At 35.5% G+C, this 15,741-nt stretch overlaps 1 protein-coding gene across 3 annotated transcripts in view; it reads right to left on the bottom strand.

Annotated features, from left to right (window-relative positions):
* Positions 1-15,741, bottom strand: part of KCNT2 (potassium sodium-activated channel subfamily T member 2) — an 88,190-nt gene that overhangs the window by 15,330 nt on the left and 57,119 nt on the right. For 2 of the 3 annotated variants that reach the window (XM_018079137.2, XM_018079136.2), the window contains exons 18-24: positions 15,431-15,647; positions 14,067-14,172; positions 13,658-13,830; positions 11,634-11,705; positions 9,584-9,718; positions 4,891-5,002; positions 492-593 (exon numbers count right to left, since the gene is read on the bottom strand). In XM_018079137.2, the coding sequence (XP_017934626.1) occupies positions 492-593; positions 4,891-5,002; positions 9,584-9,718; positions 11,634-11,705; positions 13,658-13,830; positions 14,067-14,172; positions 15,431-15,647 (917 nt within the window). The remainder of the gene's footprint in view (positions 1-491; positions 594-4,890; positions 5,003-9,583; positions 9,719-11,633; positions 11,706-13,657; positions 13,831-14,066; positions 14,173-15,430; positions 15,648-15,741) is intronic. The other variant, XM_018079139.2, reaches the window with a different exon arrangement.

A 15,741-nucleotide genomic window follows, 5' to 3' on the forward strand; every position in this document is an offset into this window, starting at 1 on the left:
ACTGGTCCTCTGGAGGTCTAGTCAACACAAGTAAGAGGACGGGCCACAATGGCATAATTGAGGCCTTTATGAGCAAATGCAGATGACTGATAAATTATACATTAAAGTAATTCTGTTGGGTTTTTTTGATTTGTTTTGTTAGAGACACTACTTTGTGGTAATGGGCACTTTTTGTTGCAGAGTACAAGTGTTAGTCTGTATAATCTGTAATTTATGTAGGCCTTATCAAAACTGTTTGACTGTGGAGAGGTTCATAAACAGTATTTTACTATTTAACAACAGATTTTGTGCAAGGTCAGGGTGCTTTTGGCACTGATAACTGAACTAATACCATCGTGTAGAACATGCTCTATTATCTTTTGCCTTGGGTTGTTTCTGGTATAGACACACACTTTAATGGATCATATGTAGGAAAATAGGGTTATTTAACAATTAAGTACAATAGAATAGGTGGTAATATTTGTTTTAAGTCACATTATTGTTCACAGTACCTGATAAAGCAATGTATCCAACATACTGATGCTGAAAACCCTGCCAGCAGCAAAGGGCAGTCGAAACATAAATGCAAGATTAGATCCCTTCTCCCGCTCTTTCTGTTAAGGAATTAAAAAATAGAAAATACTTTTAATGATGGTTTTGGAAGGACTGTAATAAAAACACAAAATTCATATTACCTTGAAAGAGATCAATAGTGTAAAATCCCTTTAATCTCTATATAGTTGCTTTCTACAAGTATGCAGCATCTTTGTCCAGTTCATACAGTTTTTCAGGTTGAAAGATTTTGATTATTGTATATATTGTTTCAATTGTATATATTGTTTCAGTCATCACATTTCAAATCGTGTGGGCATATTCTACCAGATCAATTTAAAAAGGATAGAAGGATAGAATACTGTGGATGTAGAAGCCAGGAATGTGCCAGAATGTGCCAGCAGTTTTATTCCACAATAAGTGTGATGCCCAGCATCTCCTTTACTGACACTTTTTGGAATTAATGAGGAAGGGGATATAACTACTTAAAGACAATCATAGATTATTTCTAGGAACATAAATAAAAGATCATGGCATGAGTGTGTTCCGTAGAACTTCATATATATATGGCATTTTAAGGCACAGCTATTAGTAGATGGAGATCTTTACTTAATCCTCAATCTTCCTATGTTTGTGACTTTGCTCAAGTGATGAAGTATAGAATTTTTACTGCTTTCTAAGTAATTACAGGTGTACTCCTGTGCTTTTAAGAACTTGTTAGCATGTGCTTCCTCTATTTAATTTAAAGTTAATTAATTATTTCCTTTGGGGTTTGCATGTTGTCAGAATAACAGAGAATATCTACACAGAAGGTCAAGTTCATACACTTTTCAGGTTTTTTCCCCTCTTTTCTACCTACATTTATATTTGTGCCAAATCTTTTTTATGGTTCTTTATCATGCTTTTATATTTTTACTATTCTACATAAATACCTATTTCTTCATAACAGTAAATTCTGTCATACCAATAACAAATCACCAGCCCCAAATTAATGTGAAACCCTGTCTCAGCCACTCTGTCAGTGGATGAAAGAGATGTAGGGCCCATCTCTGATACAGGCAGTAATATGGGAGAGGCCATGAGAGGCTGTAACTGTTGTGTAACAACAATGCAAAGCTGCTCCAGTGAACATACAAGAAGTGGGGGGCAGTGTTGGTCATGCAAGAACATACAGAGGTGACAGAGGTAGTGGCTTGTTACAGGGAACAGTCAGTGCAGTTGGTTTTGGTTCTATCCTGACCTTTTGTCAAGACAGATTAATTTCCTGTTGTTGATCTGGAGCAATTTCCTAAAATCCCATCAGTTCAACAGCCAAATGTGTATGCTAATGGTTTGTAAAGTTATAGAATTGTAGCTGATGTAAATCATTAGAGATCCATGTAAAATAAGACACCAATTAAGAGGTACCAATCTGTTTTTATAAACCACGTCATTATTACTTGCTGTTACTTCATGTTAATTCAAATCTGCTTAATACCTGAACAATATTAAAAACAAAAAATGGAGAGGGTATGCCCTGTCCTTAACTGAAGGTTAAAAAAGCAGCCTGGCTTTGTGTATATCACTGCAAATATACTGGGCCATCCCAGATAGATTTCTGCTCACCTAACATCTATATGCTTATCCCCACGGAAGATACAAAATTACAGTATTGGTTTGATTAGAAGATATAGAGCTTGTACTTATTTCAAAATGATGCCTTGAAGGTTTAGAATTTTTATCCTTCAGTTAACACCCACAATATTTACTAGGAAAAAAAAACCCATAGAAAACTAAAGTGGGAATCTTATCCCAAACATTATAAATCCTTTCTTTCAAGGAAGAGGGAGTGGTTACCTCACTTGTTTTCTTATCTAAGACAAATGGAGAACATAGATTTTAATAGATGTTAATTAAATAATTATAATTTTTAGACCATAGGTGTTTTGGTTTTCCTTTTCTCTGTTGTAAAAGGGTTGCTGCTTTCTCCTATGTCAGTACTGAGTTTACTGTCAGATTTATTTATCTTGAAAATGAGAAAAGTTGCAGCTGCAACAGCAGATGGACAACTGATTTGTGTATCTTTCTTCTGCAGCCCACTGGGTTGAAAAGCCAATTTTGCAAATGTGTTTCAGTGTTACCTCAAGGCAACTTTCCTGACGTTTTCAGTCTTTCTGAAAATGAGGCGCTTAATGCAAAAATAACAAGCAACTATACGTTTCACTGCATTAGATAATTTTTACTGGAGTTTTTAATTGCCTTTCATTTTGCATGAGGGAGTTCTGAAACATCAAATGAACTACAACACCACCTGCGAAGTTCTTCCTGCAAATGTTAAGATGAAATGACAGGGAAATATCAACAGCAGGCAACTGCAACAGCAATGAAGAAAATGTTCTTTCTTTAAGGTAATTTATCTACCTCTATTTCAGCAGAACATAATTTGGATAGGAAGTTCATTAACTGTTTAGCTTCCAGCCTATATTCACAACTTTACATCTGCACAATAAACTAATAAATATAGGGAAGAATTTAAAATATTTTTAATTATTTCCAGAACTTCTGCTGGAAAAAATAGAGGAGCCTATGTAAAGCAAAAAAGAATTGAGATAAATATCCTGTTTTCACTGCATGGAAGTAGACAGGCTACAGTCCAGAGAGTATTCCAGAAGCAACTGAAATTAATTAAGAGAATATGTTAAAAAATAATTTAAAAAACCCTGTAGGTCATTGCACACCAAGGAACTGAGTTAGGTTGGAACAGTCTGGAGGGCACCATCCAGGTGCTGGCACTTGTTGCCCTGAATAAATTGGCAACGCGTGATTCCAGCCAGTTTCAGCTTATCCTTCCTGAATTTACTATTGAGGGAGGGAGTGCTAAAATCGAGGAGCCACAGGTGCAAACCTTAATGTATAGTGGGAGTGGCATAATCCAAATAAAGCTGTGCCTCCTGCTGCAAACAGCTCCTCTCTTTGCTTAACAACTTTTGTCTGGCTCCTTCACAGTTCTCCACCTTATGCACTTGTCAGAATACCACCCAAATAAGATTGAGCCTTCATGCTATTACAGGCAAAGGTCAACAAATCACAAAAGATCACCCATATATTTACATCTTGTGGCCGATATGTAAGCATGACAGTCAACTGAGTAACTTATCCCATCTCACCTACACAGGCTGAATTTTTGCAGAATTTGATTCCTCTGTAAGAAACTGGACTGTGAAGGTAAGTTTCTAGAAGAAGCTCTTTTCCATTATGTAAAAATTAACTCCATGAATATTATACAATAAATAGTTAACCATATGAAATCCCCCCAATCTAGGAAATTTATTGTACGTCTAGAAAATGGAAATTATATGTTAATTCTGTATGATGGTAATGATTTTAGCACGAATTCAAATTTGCCAAGATATGTAAGATACCTGAGGTGCAGAGATTTGGAGGCTACACAAGAGAACCTAGCAGTAAGATAGATAGATAAATAGCAAGGGGAAAAAGAGATGACTGGAGTGAAAGATTTCTGTCTTTGAAGACTGTCACAGTGACATTATTTGTCTTACTCTCATAAACTCAGAAAATGGCCAGAAAGATCATGAAGGTGACACTATAAGTTTTGTGCAGTGCAGACGTGGGTAGGTCAGATCACCAGTGAAGTTCTCTGGAAAAGAGGGTTGTCCTTGAGTTTACCAACTTAAACAGATGCACAGTATTACTTCATATGCTCCATCTAATGTTTTAACAATAGTGTTTTGAACAAGCATATTAAATTTATCTTCCCATAGCCTTCCTGTTCCACAGCTCACAAATGCCAATGTATGCATGTCAGTGCATAGAATATGAATGTTTTATATAGCAATTAAGTGGTGTCACTATCCTTACTGGCACTAGGACTGTCCTTTGACAGAGAACAATTGCTGTTCTCAAACTGTCACAGCAGCACCAAATATCTCATACAGATACAGGGTAATGCATACAGAAGATAAAGTTTTAGTGCCTTTAAAGTGATGTGGAATAAAAAAATATAATAAAAGCTGTATGTTTTAAGTGTTTAGTTAATGAAAAGGTTTTTCATGTTAATTGCCTGTATCAGCCTCTTGGAAAACCATATTAGCTCTGAATATTCAATTATCAAAAAATATTCACTTTTCCTTGAGATTGGTTGGTTGATTAATATTATATTGTAAAGTAATGGAAATCAAATCATGCTTCATTCTTAAATAAGGGTAGAGTTTTGAAAAAAATATCTTTGACAGTAGCTCTCTACAACCATAAACCATTTCACTGTTTCCACTTGTTTTGAAATGATTGTTACAAAATCAGAAAAAGGAGTAAAATTATAACATTTAAATTGGGGGTAGGAGTGGAGGCAAATCTCCTTACCTTTTCTAATTTGGATAGAGCAAGAGAATAGCAGTCTTTGGCTCTGAACTGCATGAATCTCATGTTGGCTGGGTGAGTTAATTCTGTGATAATGCTTAGGCTTGAGAACAACCTGTATTTTAAAAGAATGTAACAGTTATACCTCTAATTATAACAATTCACAAATGTAAGACTCTACGTAATGCTACAGCTTGTGCTCATGTCCATGTTTTTAATGAAGTCCCTGAAACCTCTGGTGGGTTGTGGCACAATGAAATGCTAGTACAATAGCAGAGGAGACTACAAAACATTCTCTGTAGAATTCACAAAGAAACACATATACATTCAAACGGTTAACGGCTAGAGAGAAACCACTTAATTTCATTGCCAGAGGTTTTATTAAATGATTTCTAAAATGACACTAATCTGTATGAAACAACAGGAAATGCAAAGTTATACAGCCTTCACTTAGTGCCTGGTTGCATGTAAACTGCTACTGGTTTATATACTCTTTCCATTTGATATCTTTGCTTGAGTCCTCTTTGTATGCTGTGACTGGAGACTGAGCAACACAGATGAAAACTGACACTTGTGGGAGTGGCTGAGAAAATGTATGTTTATGTATACCTGTGTTGTCACTTTGAAATATTTACATATACAAAATATTAAACACTAACACCAAGTCAAGCTTCTAGTAACAAAAAGCAGTGAGGAAAGTTTAACCGTGATCTGACTGAAGTACACAGGTTTTCAAGAAGGAGACCAAGGAGCCCCTCCTCTGCACTCAGGGCTCTAAGAACTAGGAAGAAAATCATAGTTTATGCTATGTAAATACTAAACAATTTGGAATAGAACTCAGATTATTATTTGAGTATTTCCTCTAGAGTGTCAGAAAATAAGATGTGTATTTGTAATCTCTTCTGCTGATCCTGACAGTACTTATCTATGCATGACGATAGATGTTAAATGTGATCATATGAGGCAAAATGGACTTGGCAAACTGGGTGAGAACATGGATCACTTAACAATGAGCATTTGTGTGCACTGTTGCTGGAAAGGCATTTCAGGAATTTCTGTACCTTTGTACTGTTATACAATCTACTTCTGTCCTACTAAAGATTAAGTACTTAGGGATGGAGCCTACATGCACAGATTAAAGAGATGATAACCAAACCCTTGGGATGCAACTGTGAAATAATCTTCACTTGTATGCTGTGTGTTACAAAAACCTGCCAGTGCTCATGAAAGTATCACACTTGTAGGTATAAACTTGGACTTATAAAGTAGCTTAACAAATGTGTTCAAGTTCAGAGGAAGGAGAATAATTTTCCTCTGCATTGATTCTGTACCATGTAGTATTGAATTATTTAAGTTTCTGCTGGCTGGATGTTTTCTTGTATTGCTGTATTAAAGGTCATGCATTCATATTTGAAAACTAACAATAACATTCAGAACTAAGAGTAACAGGAAATTAAAAGCTGATCTAATGATAAAATATACAAAATTTACAGGAAAAAAAATGCAGGTTGCTAGGTTTCCATTAAAGATGGGTTCAGTTTATCACCAAGATATGAGAACTGATTTATATTAGGAAATCAGTTTCAAAACTGGTATTGGTAAAATTCATATTTTACTTACGAGTGCCTTCTAGCTGAATTAGGGGAAATTACTCTCCAGGTAGTCTGGGACAGATTGCCTCTTGCCCTGGGTGCAAGGCACACTGCCTGCAAGCTTTCAGCACTGGAGCAGGCTGCTTCTGTGCAAAGATCCCTCTCTTCTATCCTATTCTCGTAAGAAAGACTGGATGGGGCAGAGAATGCCCTCATCAGCCTGATGGAAGGCATGGGTTGCTGTTGAACAGGCAGTTGAAAATCAGACAAGCAAGAGATACATTTAGTTCTTTCCTGAACCAAAATGGTAAACCAAGAAAACAATGTAATGCCGTCATAATGCCTCATTTAGTTTATCTCTAAACTGGTGCTGACAGCTAGATACCAGCCAAACTATTGACTTGTTAGGTGTACAGCAGTCAAAAGCTTCTTGCAGGATTTCAAACAGAGCCTTCAAGACATTAGCTAGTAAAACTTTAAAACAGGGCCTCCCAAACACCACCATTTAAAGCTTTTAATTATTAGAGCAAGAGTAGATATAAACACTTCTAGTACAGACCTACTGCCTGAGGAAACCCAGCTTTTCTGAGGTGGACTCGGAACTGTCTCAACTCAGTGATTGGCTTTTCATTTTAAAAAGTGAAAAGCATCTTAAGGCATAGTCCCAGAGTATTAAATTCTTCTTTCATTTTTAAACTGTGATAACTTGTTCTTTCCCATCCAAAGGATTAAAGATTTCCTTTCTTAGTCAGTGTGCCCATTTGAGTCACACTTCTTTACTCCTTTTAACTATAATTAAGTCAGGTAAGCTAGTGTTGTGACAGTTTTAATTGGTATGGAACAGCTTCTAGCCTTAAAGGTGCTCATAACCCTGTCCTTATAAAGAATTTGTCTGTCTTCTAAGGCAGGGCAGCAGGACACACTCTTCTGGCAAAGCAGGATTATAATTTATGTAAATCAAGCAATAATGTCAGAACAGATATATGAGAACTGCCAGCATAGGCCAAACAGTACTGCAGCTCGCTCACATCACTGTTTCAGGCCTGAGTAGATGAGTGAGGGTTAGATTAGCCTGTGTCCTCTGAATGATTTCACTTGGTGAGACTTAAGTGGAATCTCTACTGTGATATCTTTGAGAACAGCATATATTAACTCCTGTGGTTTAAAATCCTTCTTTAAAACTACAGTTTGTGTTAAGTGCAGTTGCTCTCCACCATGTTTGGTCTCTTCTTCATTAGTTTTTTATATAATTAGCTATTATTAAGTAATGAAAAAGCTTTAAATATATTTTTAAAGGTAATTTACAAAACTATATACCTTAGTGCAATGAATGTAGTTTATTCTGTAGAGCAGGTATGTGTCACTACCTTATGCCTCTTCCCAAAGCTTGCTTATTTCTATGCTTTTAAGTAATATAAAAATGCAGTGTAATTATTGTACGTGTTCTAGGGAAAAAAAGTAGAAAAAAAATGTATACAATACACTCTTTGTGAAAGATTACAGAGTTTTATGAAAAAGTATTGATAAGCCTTAAACCAAGCTATTTATTATGGTTTATTTTGACTGTGAATAGTACCATGCAGTCTGATACTGAACCAGATATGTGGCTTGTACGTGAGTTAAAGCTGCCATCTAGTTGCAAGCATTGTGCAAGACAACTGAAGGAGAATATAGTAAGATCTAGCTGGATACCTATAGTATGTAGTTTGCTACTATGATCTTTTACAAAGTAGAACACAGCTACAGGAAAAACCAACTGGTACTTTGCAAGTTTTATTTTTTATTTGACTCATTTTTCTGTTTTATATTTGGGGGGGAAATGCATTTCTGAAAAAGCGATGTATGTGAAAATCCTCAGCGAGACACCCTCGCAGGTGTTTTAACCCAGCAGGTTAAAAGTAGACCTGAATGATGCACAGATTAAGTCTGACTATGGTTTCAAACCCAAATTTAATCAGTGTGATTATTAAACACACACACTTGTGTTAGTATCGGGTACCAATTCAAAAACCCAAAGATACCAAAAGACAGAACTAAATTTTCTTGTGCAACAGATTTTGCTTCTTTTGAGCCCATGAAGAAATGCTAACAACATTTAACTGCATTCTCACAGAGCTGCATTTACAAAAAAAAGCTCAGTTGAAATACCTGTATTTTAATGAGCTCAGTTTTCTAAGACACTGACAGATTCAAAAGACTTTTACTGTGCACCTCTCTCTAGTTTTATTTGGAAGGCTTGACACAGAAAAGACGTAATTGCAATAAAAGCAATACTGAATGATACTCAATCCCCTAAGGAAAGACTTAATTTTTTTCCAGTTTTTATTAGAATGAACACTAGGATGTGCTGAGCCCCAAATCGGGGAGGCATTTCATAGTTGACTGGGTAGTGTGTTTTGTTTTGTGTGAGATTTTTTTGATGTTTTTGTTAAGCAAATAATACTTTTCACAGTTCAGAGACATGCATCTTTTCACACTTGTTGAACCAAGATATTTAACACAAAGGTTTTAATGAGGAGATGCTCTAAAGGAACAGGTTTAGCTTTTCATCATGGCCTCCTCAGCCTCTTCACTAGACTGATCATTTTATTCCTTCATGGCCCTTAGCATGTTGTTTTCATATCTAGTGTTGCCTGTATGTGCCTTAAAACCTAATTTTTGTTCAAAACTAAACATTCAAAATGTGAACACTTACTACTAACTTCATTGCTTACCTTGTAGCATTAGAGGGATCTGCTTTTCATACTGGCTGTAGCATTATTGTGAAAGACTGGTGCACTGTGGAAAAAACTTCTTTTCTCAACTACCTTTTGCCCTAAGTGTTCAAAAGTAGCTTTCTTTGCCTTCCTGTAAACCTGACAGTTAACTTTTAAAATGATCATCTGGTTTTGGGATGCAAAGAATTTCATCTCAGGTTTCAGGAGAATACCTCAGGATTCTTAGTGTATTGCTGAACAAGATGAGAAAAGTCTGCTCGTGTAAGAAACAAATTGATTTAATGGAAAACTTCAGCAGAAGAAAAAAGAATTTCTTATTTCAGCACAAAAAGCATCAAGTATTTCACAGTAATGAGGATGTAAAGATAGGTTGCAAAAATGCCTTACCTGAAGAGAGTTTGAACATTTACAATAGTCTTGGCATCTGCCATGTAGTCTTCTTCAGCACTCATTGTACTTTCTTTGTCCACCACCACCATATTAGCTGCAAAGGTGACCCCACATCTTAATAAGTCATCTAGGCTTTTATGAGGAGAAAGAGGGGGAAAAAGAAACAAGCAACTTAAATATGGAACACTTAAAGGATTGGTGATGGTTGGCATTTGCAGATCAGCTCAGTCCCCTTCATTTCCATGTACATATCATAACTTCTAATATAATCTATATTAAGTAAAACATCTCAATTACTTGACAGAATACAGAATCTACTTTAGTAGATTGTTACAGTCCCTCTCTGTTTGCTAAATGATAAATTTCTTTCTTTTTTATTTTTTTTTTTTAAATGAGCCTTTAAAGGTTACTGTGGAAGACAATATGCTGCAACAACTTGCTCCATGACAATTACTTTAGACAATAAAAAGACCCAAATAAATGCTCTGGGTTGCTCTTCCCCACAAGTTTATTTCAGTTTCAAAATGTTACTAAAAGTTCTACCAGGGTATCTAAGACATTAATCTTTTAGGTTAACCTATGAGTTGGAGTGTTCTCATGATGCTTTTAGGAGCGGTTGTGGATCAGCAGTAACTTTACACGCTGCCGGACTATGTTTCTCTGAAGCCTGATCACAGAACACACTCACAGACAACTGAGTTATGGTTCTCATCACGCCTTGTAGCTTTGTTTCCAAAATAAAGCATGTTTCAGCTGTTTTAACAATAATATTTTCCAGAGACCCCAAGCGTTTTTTGGCAAGTTTAGAAAGTACTTTTCTGTAACAATAAAGACTCCAGAAACCTAGCAAAATTTAAGTAAGTGAAATAAGGGGTGAATTTCATAGTTTCCAAGGGAAAATGGAAAACTGAATTTCTGCATCATTCTGTTTACTTACAAGGTGGAGCTGTTTTGACATCATAATTGCTTCTTATTAGGTAATCTTACAATATTAACTAAGTCTTAATGTCCTTTTTTCCTTTTCCAAATTGTCCAATTTTTCTTTTCAGTAATGATCTTCTTAGGTTCCTAAATTTATGTAACACGTTGTAAATTATGTTTGAAAATTTGAGTAAGGAAAACTAGAAATATGTGGTGCTTTTTAACATCGTGTTTGGAAGAATATATATAATTATTTTTGAAACTGTGCAATATCACCGATGGTTGACTACAAGAAAAGAAAGGTTGATATTATATGATCTATACTAACAATTTCAGTGGACAAGTAGAACTCCAAACCTTTTCTGAGTAATTTGTATTTCTGCTTTTTCAGACTTTCAGTTGATCCTTGAAAATAGCAGCATATACTGAAATTTCAGTGCCAAGTTTATAAAAAAACTGGATTCTGTTAATTCAAGAGAACAAGTAAGTTTTTTGATCTCTCCAAAGGGAATTAATAATTGTATTCCCAATTTGGTATTAGTTGTGCTGTGAAGTAGTTTTTTAAATTTACACTCTACACACAGGCATTTACTAACATACTCATGAGCCCTTCCTCTTCTCCTGTTTCTGTCTGATTTTTACATTAAATCAATGTTGCTAAACCTATATGTAAACATATTAGTAGAGGTGAAGACAGAAATGTAGGAGTAAGTGATATTTTAAGTGGTGGAAAATGAAAGCTGTTGGACACATTCATGACTGTTTACATTCTGTAGCTATCTTTACAAAACCTGAGTCAATAAATTCAAACCATTTATAACTCAGTACAGAATAACACTGGAATAAGAGCTATAATCTGTTCATTTAAAGGGACATATTAATGCACCTGAATAAGTATTAATTTTATGTTTTAAAGATATTAACTTGTGGTCCCTGCCACACTTTTCACTAATGATACCCTTATAAATCAGAAATTTGAAACCCCAAATTATAGCACACAGACACAAACCATGCATGCAAAAAGATCATCTTCAACTACAACACAGACTGAAACATGCAATCACGATACACACAACAAACCACTGAGAACTACAATGTTAAGTTTTCTAACAGTTATTTCACCTACTTGTCGATAGAGCCAACCATGTAGTAAACCATTGGAAACCAACAGATTGCATCCAGAAAATGCATATCTGGCCTAAGCAGCAGATGGGATTACAAAATGAAACACAGTATCACAACACCAGCATCTCTTCTAAAATATTTCAATAAACTGGTAGTTTTTTTTAAAAAATAACTTCTTTAAACTTTGACATTATAATATCGCTTTAAGCAGGAGAAAGGTTCGTAGATAGCTATGAATCAACAGTTTGCTGTGATCATAAAGAAGGATCAGAAGTAACACGCTTATATTAATAAATGCTCCTCTAAAATCAGCAATTTTATGGCACAGGACAATTCCAAGTGTAAGAATGAATGACTGATGTCAAGGACACACTACCAACTTATACTCCAATGCATGTCTTAGGAGTACTTAAAACAAGCAGCAACAATTCTTAATTAAAATGTGAAGTGGAAATCAAATCATCATTAGGGTTTTGCGACACCTACTCCATTCAAGCCAATGAGACAATATTAGATGAAACTTAATTTTTAAAATGGAATGTGAAAACTAAGATACTATATTTTATTGCATGGTTTCTTTAATCATAACTTTTACTGTGTTTCCTCTTACAATACCAAGAAACATTGGAAATCTTAGAATGCAGATGATGTACAGGTATCAGAACAGGCACACTGTAATAAATAGCCTTGATAAGCAGAGAAAACAGGAATATAACATGAATATATGTTCATTGGAGATAGTTGAATTCCCAAGTCCAATGAAGTAAATTAAAAAATTCCAATTGACTTGAATGGCAGCCTGAGTTCTACCTCCTTTTAGAGGAGTCACTGCAAACACTGCATAGAGAGACACAACACTAAGGGTATTAGTTTAATTAGTAAGCATAGCTTTTACTTTATGTCAATCAAAAGTTGTTTTAGCCATTAAATATCACAACAGCATTCAAATGTGTAAACTCAGGCACTCTGCTGGCAAAAAGAGCAAGCACTAGAGGGCATCGTGTGCTCACGGCTTCAGTCTGACATTGCAAAGTGATTTAGCCTCATTTAGGCTTCTACCAACTTGTGTAATTCACTGTATGCCATAGTATGAACATAAACCTTCTGTTTTGCAAACACAGGTGACTGAAGAGCTGCCTGAGGGAAAGTGGGACACTTCACAGCAGGCTTTTGTAGAAAAAAAATAATCCCTTAACCTGGAACATATCTATACAAAGGGATGTGTCAGCCCTGGAATCACAGCCTACAAGACGTTTTTGCTGCTGTCCTTTCTTAGAGTCATAGCTTGTTCTAATTTTCTGTATACAGCTAACCTCCATTTTTGTGTCTTTCAAATTGTGATTTTAAGTACTTGAGAAGTACTAAAGTGTGGAAAAAAAATAAATTTCATTGTCAGATTATAAATGTACCAGTCTTGACAGAGTAGAATTTGTCTGAAATTTTGAACAGCTAATGCAAGAAAGCCTAAAAATTCCAGTGATCCCCAGACAGATATAGTAGTGACAACTATATTGCAGGTTTTAATTTCCTTCCATGATTTTATATAATTGTAGACAAAGGGTGTCTGTGGGTGTTCTCCTGGCTTAAATAACTGTTTATCTTTGAGTCTAGAATTATTAAAAGTATACCTAGCTGGTTCAGGCCAGTAAGTGCATTGTGTTAAGGAGGTTAGTGCAATTATGTAGCTGTGAAACTGTTACACAGCTTACTTTTTACAGTGTTTATAAAATTATTTTGATTTTAAAAGTATTATTCACATTATTTGGGGTATTTTTAAGAAAAACTTAGCTGAAACATTAGCTGTGAAGAATAACAACATTTAAATTTACTATGGCTATTTACAGTCAGTAAAAGCTCAATTTTGTATATGACAATGAACATAGGGTATTATTTTTGTCAGTAACTTTCCTCAGAGATAAATGTGCCATAATATTCTTGATTTTAAGTTGGCCATATGAAAAGTATCTATTGAAGTAATGGTAAAATGAGTTTAAAACTTGTCAAAGAAAAAAAAAATCTACTTACGGGTTATCCAGGAGTAACACAATGGGGTTCAGTTCTTTCTTTGGTCGGTAATAAGCTCTGAGTGGAACAATAAAGTTATATAAGCCATTGCCAGCAGTTTCTGCTGCAACTATAATCAATTTATTTTTGAATCCATAGGCTTTGGCATCTTCATAGTAGTTATGTTGGCATCCCTAAAATCAAAATAAGAAACAAGTTCAGTGGATGTGAATATTGTACCAGATGACCTGATATAGACCTGGTTAGACATAAATAAACACTTGGTGATGAAAAGGAGGAGAAAAAGAAAACAGAGCTCAGCAAGTGCTGAAGAAACCCTATCCCTAAGCAGAAATAAGAATTTACCTCTGTTCAGATGCCAGAGACAAATGAGAATGCAGTGTTATCCAGTAAGAGAAACTTCCTTTACCTTATCCAGTCTTAGACAACAGAAGGGTACTTTTTCATGCAGAAGATGACAAAATGTGGGAGAACTTCCAATATATGGAGAGTAAGGAGGATAGCCTTTGGCATACCTAGAATAGAACAAACATTTTTCAGTAGAGCAAATTAACTGAAACACAGCTGACTGTACTACTATTTTATGGGATGTTTATACATATGTCTAAGTTTTGCAGAGTCAAGTATGTGAAATGAACTGTTTAATAAAGGTCAAAGGAATATATTTTGCTGTTTCCATGAATTCACTACAGCTTAGTGAAAGCTGTCATGCTTCTGTGGACCAAAGAAATTTTGCTTCGGGTTTTGAAAATAGGCTGATATATCATAGTGTGCTCTCCTAGTGTTTTGAACTGGAAACTTCTGAGGAAGTTAAAAAAGGAAAGAAAAGAAATAGCAATAACTGTATTTCTGCTCTTCCTTCTCTAATTTTACTTTCGAATACTTATCAAGAATGAGTGAAGTCATTACCTTTTTGCTTTATTAAAATACTTTCAAAATGGCTGAAATAAATTTTAAATGGCAAATCCTCTTGCTGATAAGATGAAATTTCTAATTTGCCTTAGTTTTTTGCAAGAGGCCTTTTAAATCCCGAGATTTCATTCTGCAGATTTAAGATGACTTGTTCTATTATTTTTTTCCTTAGAACTGTATAATATTCCCTGGGGTTTCTCATGCTTGCCAGTGTTGGAGATGGGAAACTGGTAGGTGAGCCACTGGCTTAATTGTGTATTTCACTTTTAACATCCCTGTCAGCAATCCCAATAAACATAATTGCTTATCTATATGGCAGTTACATGATTCAATCTTTTGGGTTTATCTGGGTAATGCATCATTGGTCTCAGTAATACGTTAACGAGTATTTTAAATTAGACATGATAATTTTGTCTCATACTGGTTTTTTTGTCATTCCTACATTTGGAAGTCAGACACCTCACCCCAGCATTCAACAAGCCTGTTAGATGATCTGATTATCAATGCATTCTCATGGCAGGAGTACTTATCTGTCTCCAAATTAGTTGAGTGCTAACTTAGTAACTAAATGACCATAAAAAATGCTATGGAAAAATTTCAGACACAACTAGATCTTTTATAACAGCAGATAGAAAATCTCCAGCAAATAGAAGAGTTAACCTGTTGGGGCTTTCTTTATTTCAAAATAGGCTTATGGCATTCTGCTAGCAGAAAATAGCATTTCATAAAAGGGAATAATTCCATAACTGGGCTTTATGGGTCTTGCTTCCTGCAACTTCTCAGATTGATCTGCATGTCAAAAAAATCGATAGATGCCTTTCACATAATAGTGGCTTTTCAAATTATATTTAATACACATACTCTAAGCCTGCAGAGACTTCATCATCTGATGGGGTAGTTTCATCTTCTGACTGGTCACTTAGCAGGTCACACGTCTGAAGTGAGGATGAGTCTGCAACCTCCAAAACTGGTGCTATGCTGGGCCGTCTGCCCTCCTTCCCTCCGTCAGGAGGAAGGGCCAGCGTAGCTCCGCTGGACGCTCGGCATCCTGTGTCTTGCAGATCGATAGCCACGGTCCCTGAGGTAGCATTGAAAACATTTCCTCAGTGTGCTTGTCAAAACATTTCAGTGAGATTCCCATATTTAGTGGGGATTCTAACTACATGGCCAAA

The sequence above is a fragment of the Manacus vitellinus genome, unplaced genomic scaffold, assembly GCF_001715985.3.
Source record: "Manacus vitellinus isolate BGI_N305 unplaced genomic scaffold, ASM171598v3 scaffold_44_pilon, whole genome shotgun sequence".
Taxonomy (NCBI): Eukaryota; Metazoa; Chordata; class Aves; order Passeriformes; family Pipridae; genus Manacus; species Manacus vitellinus.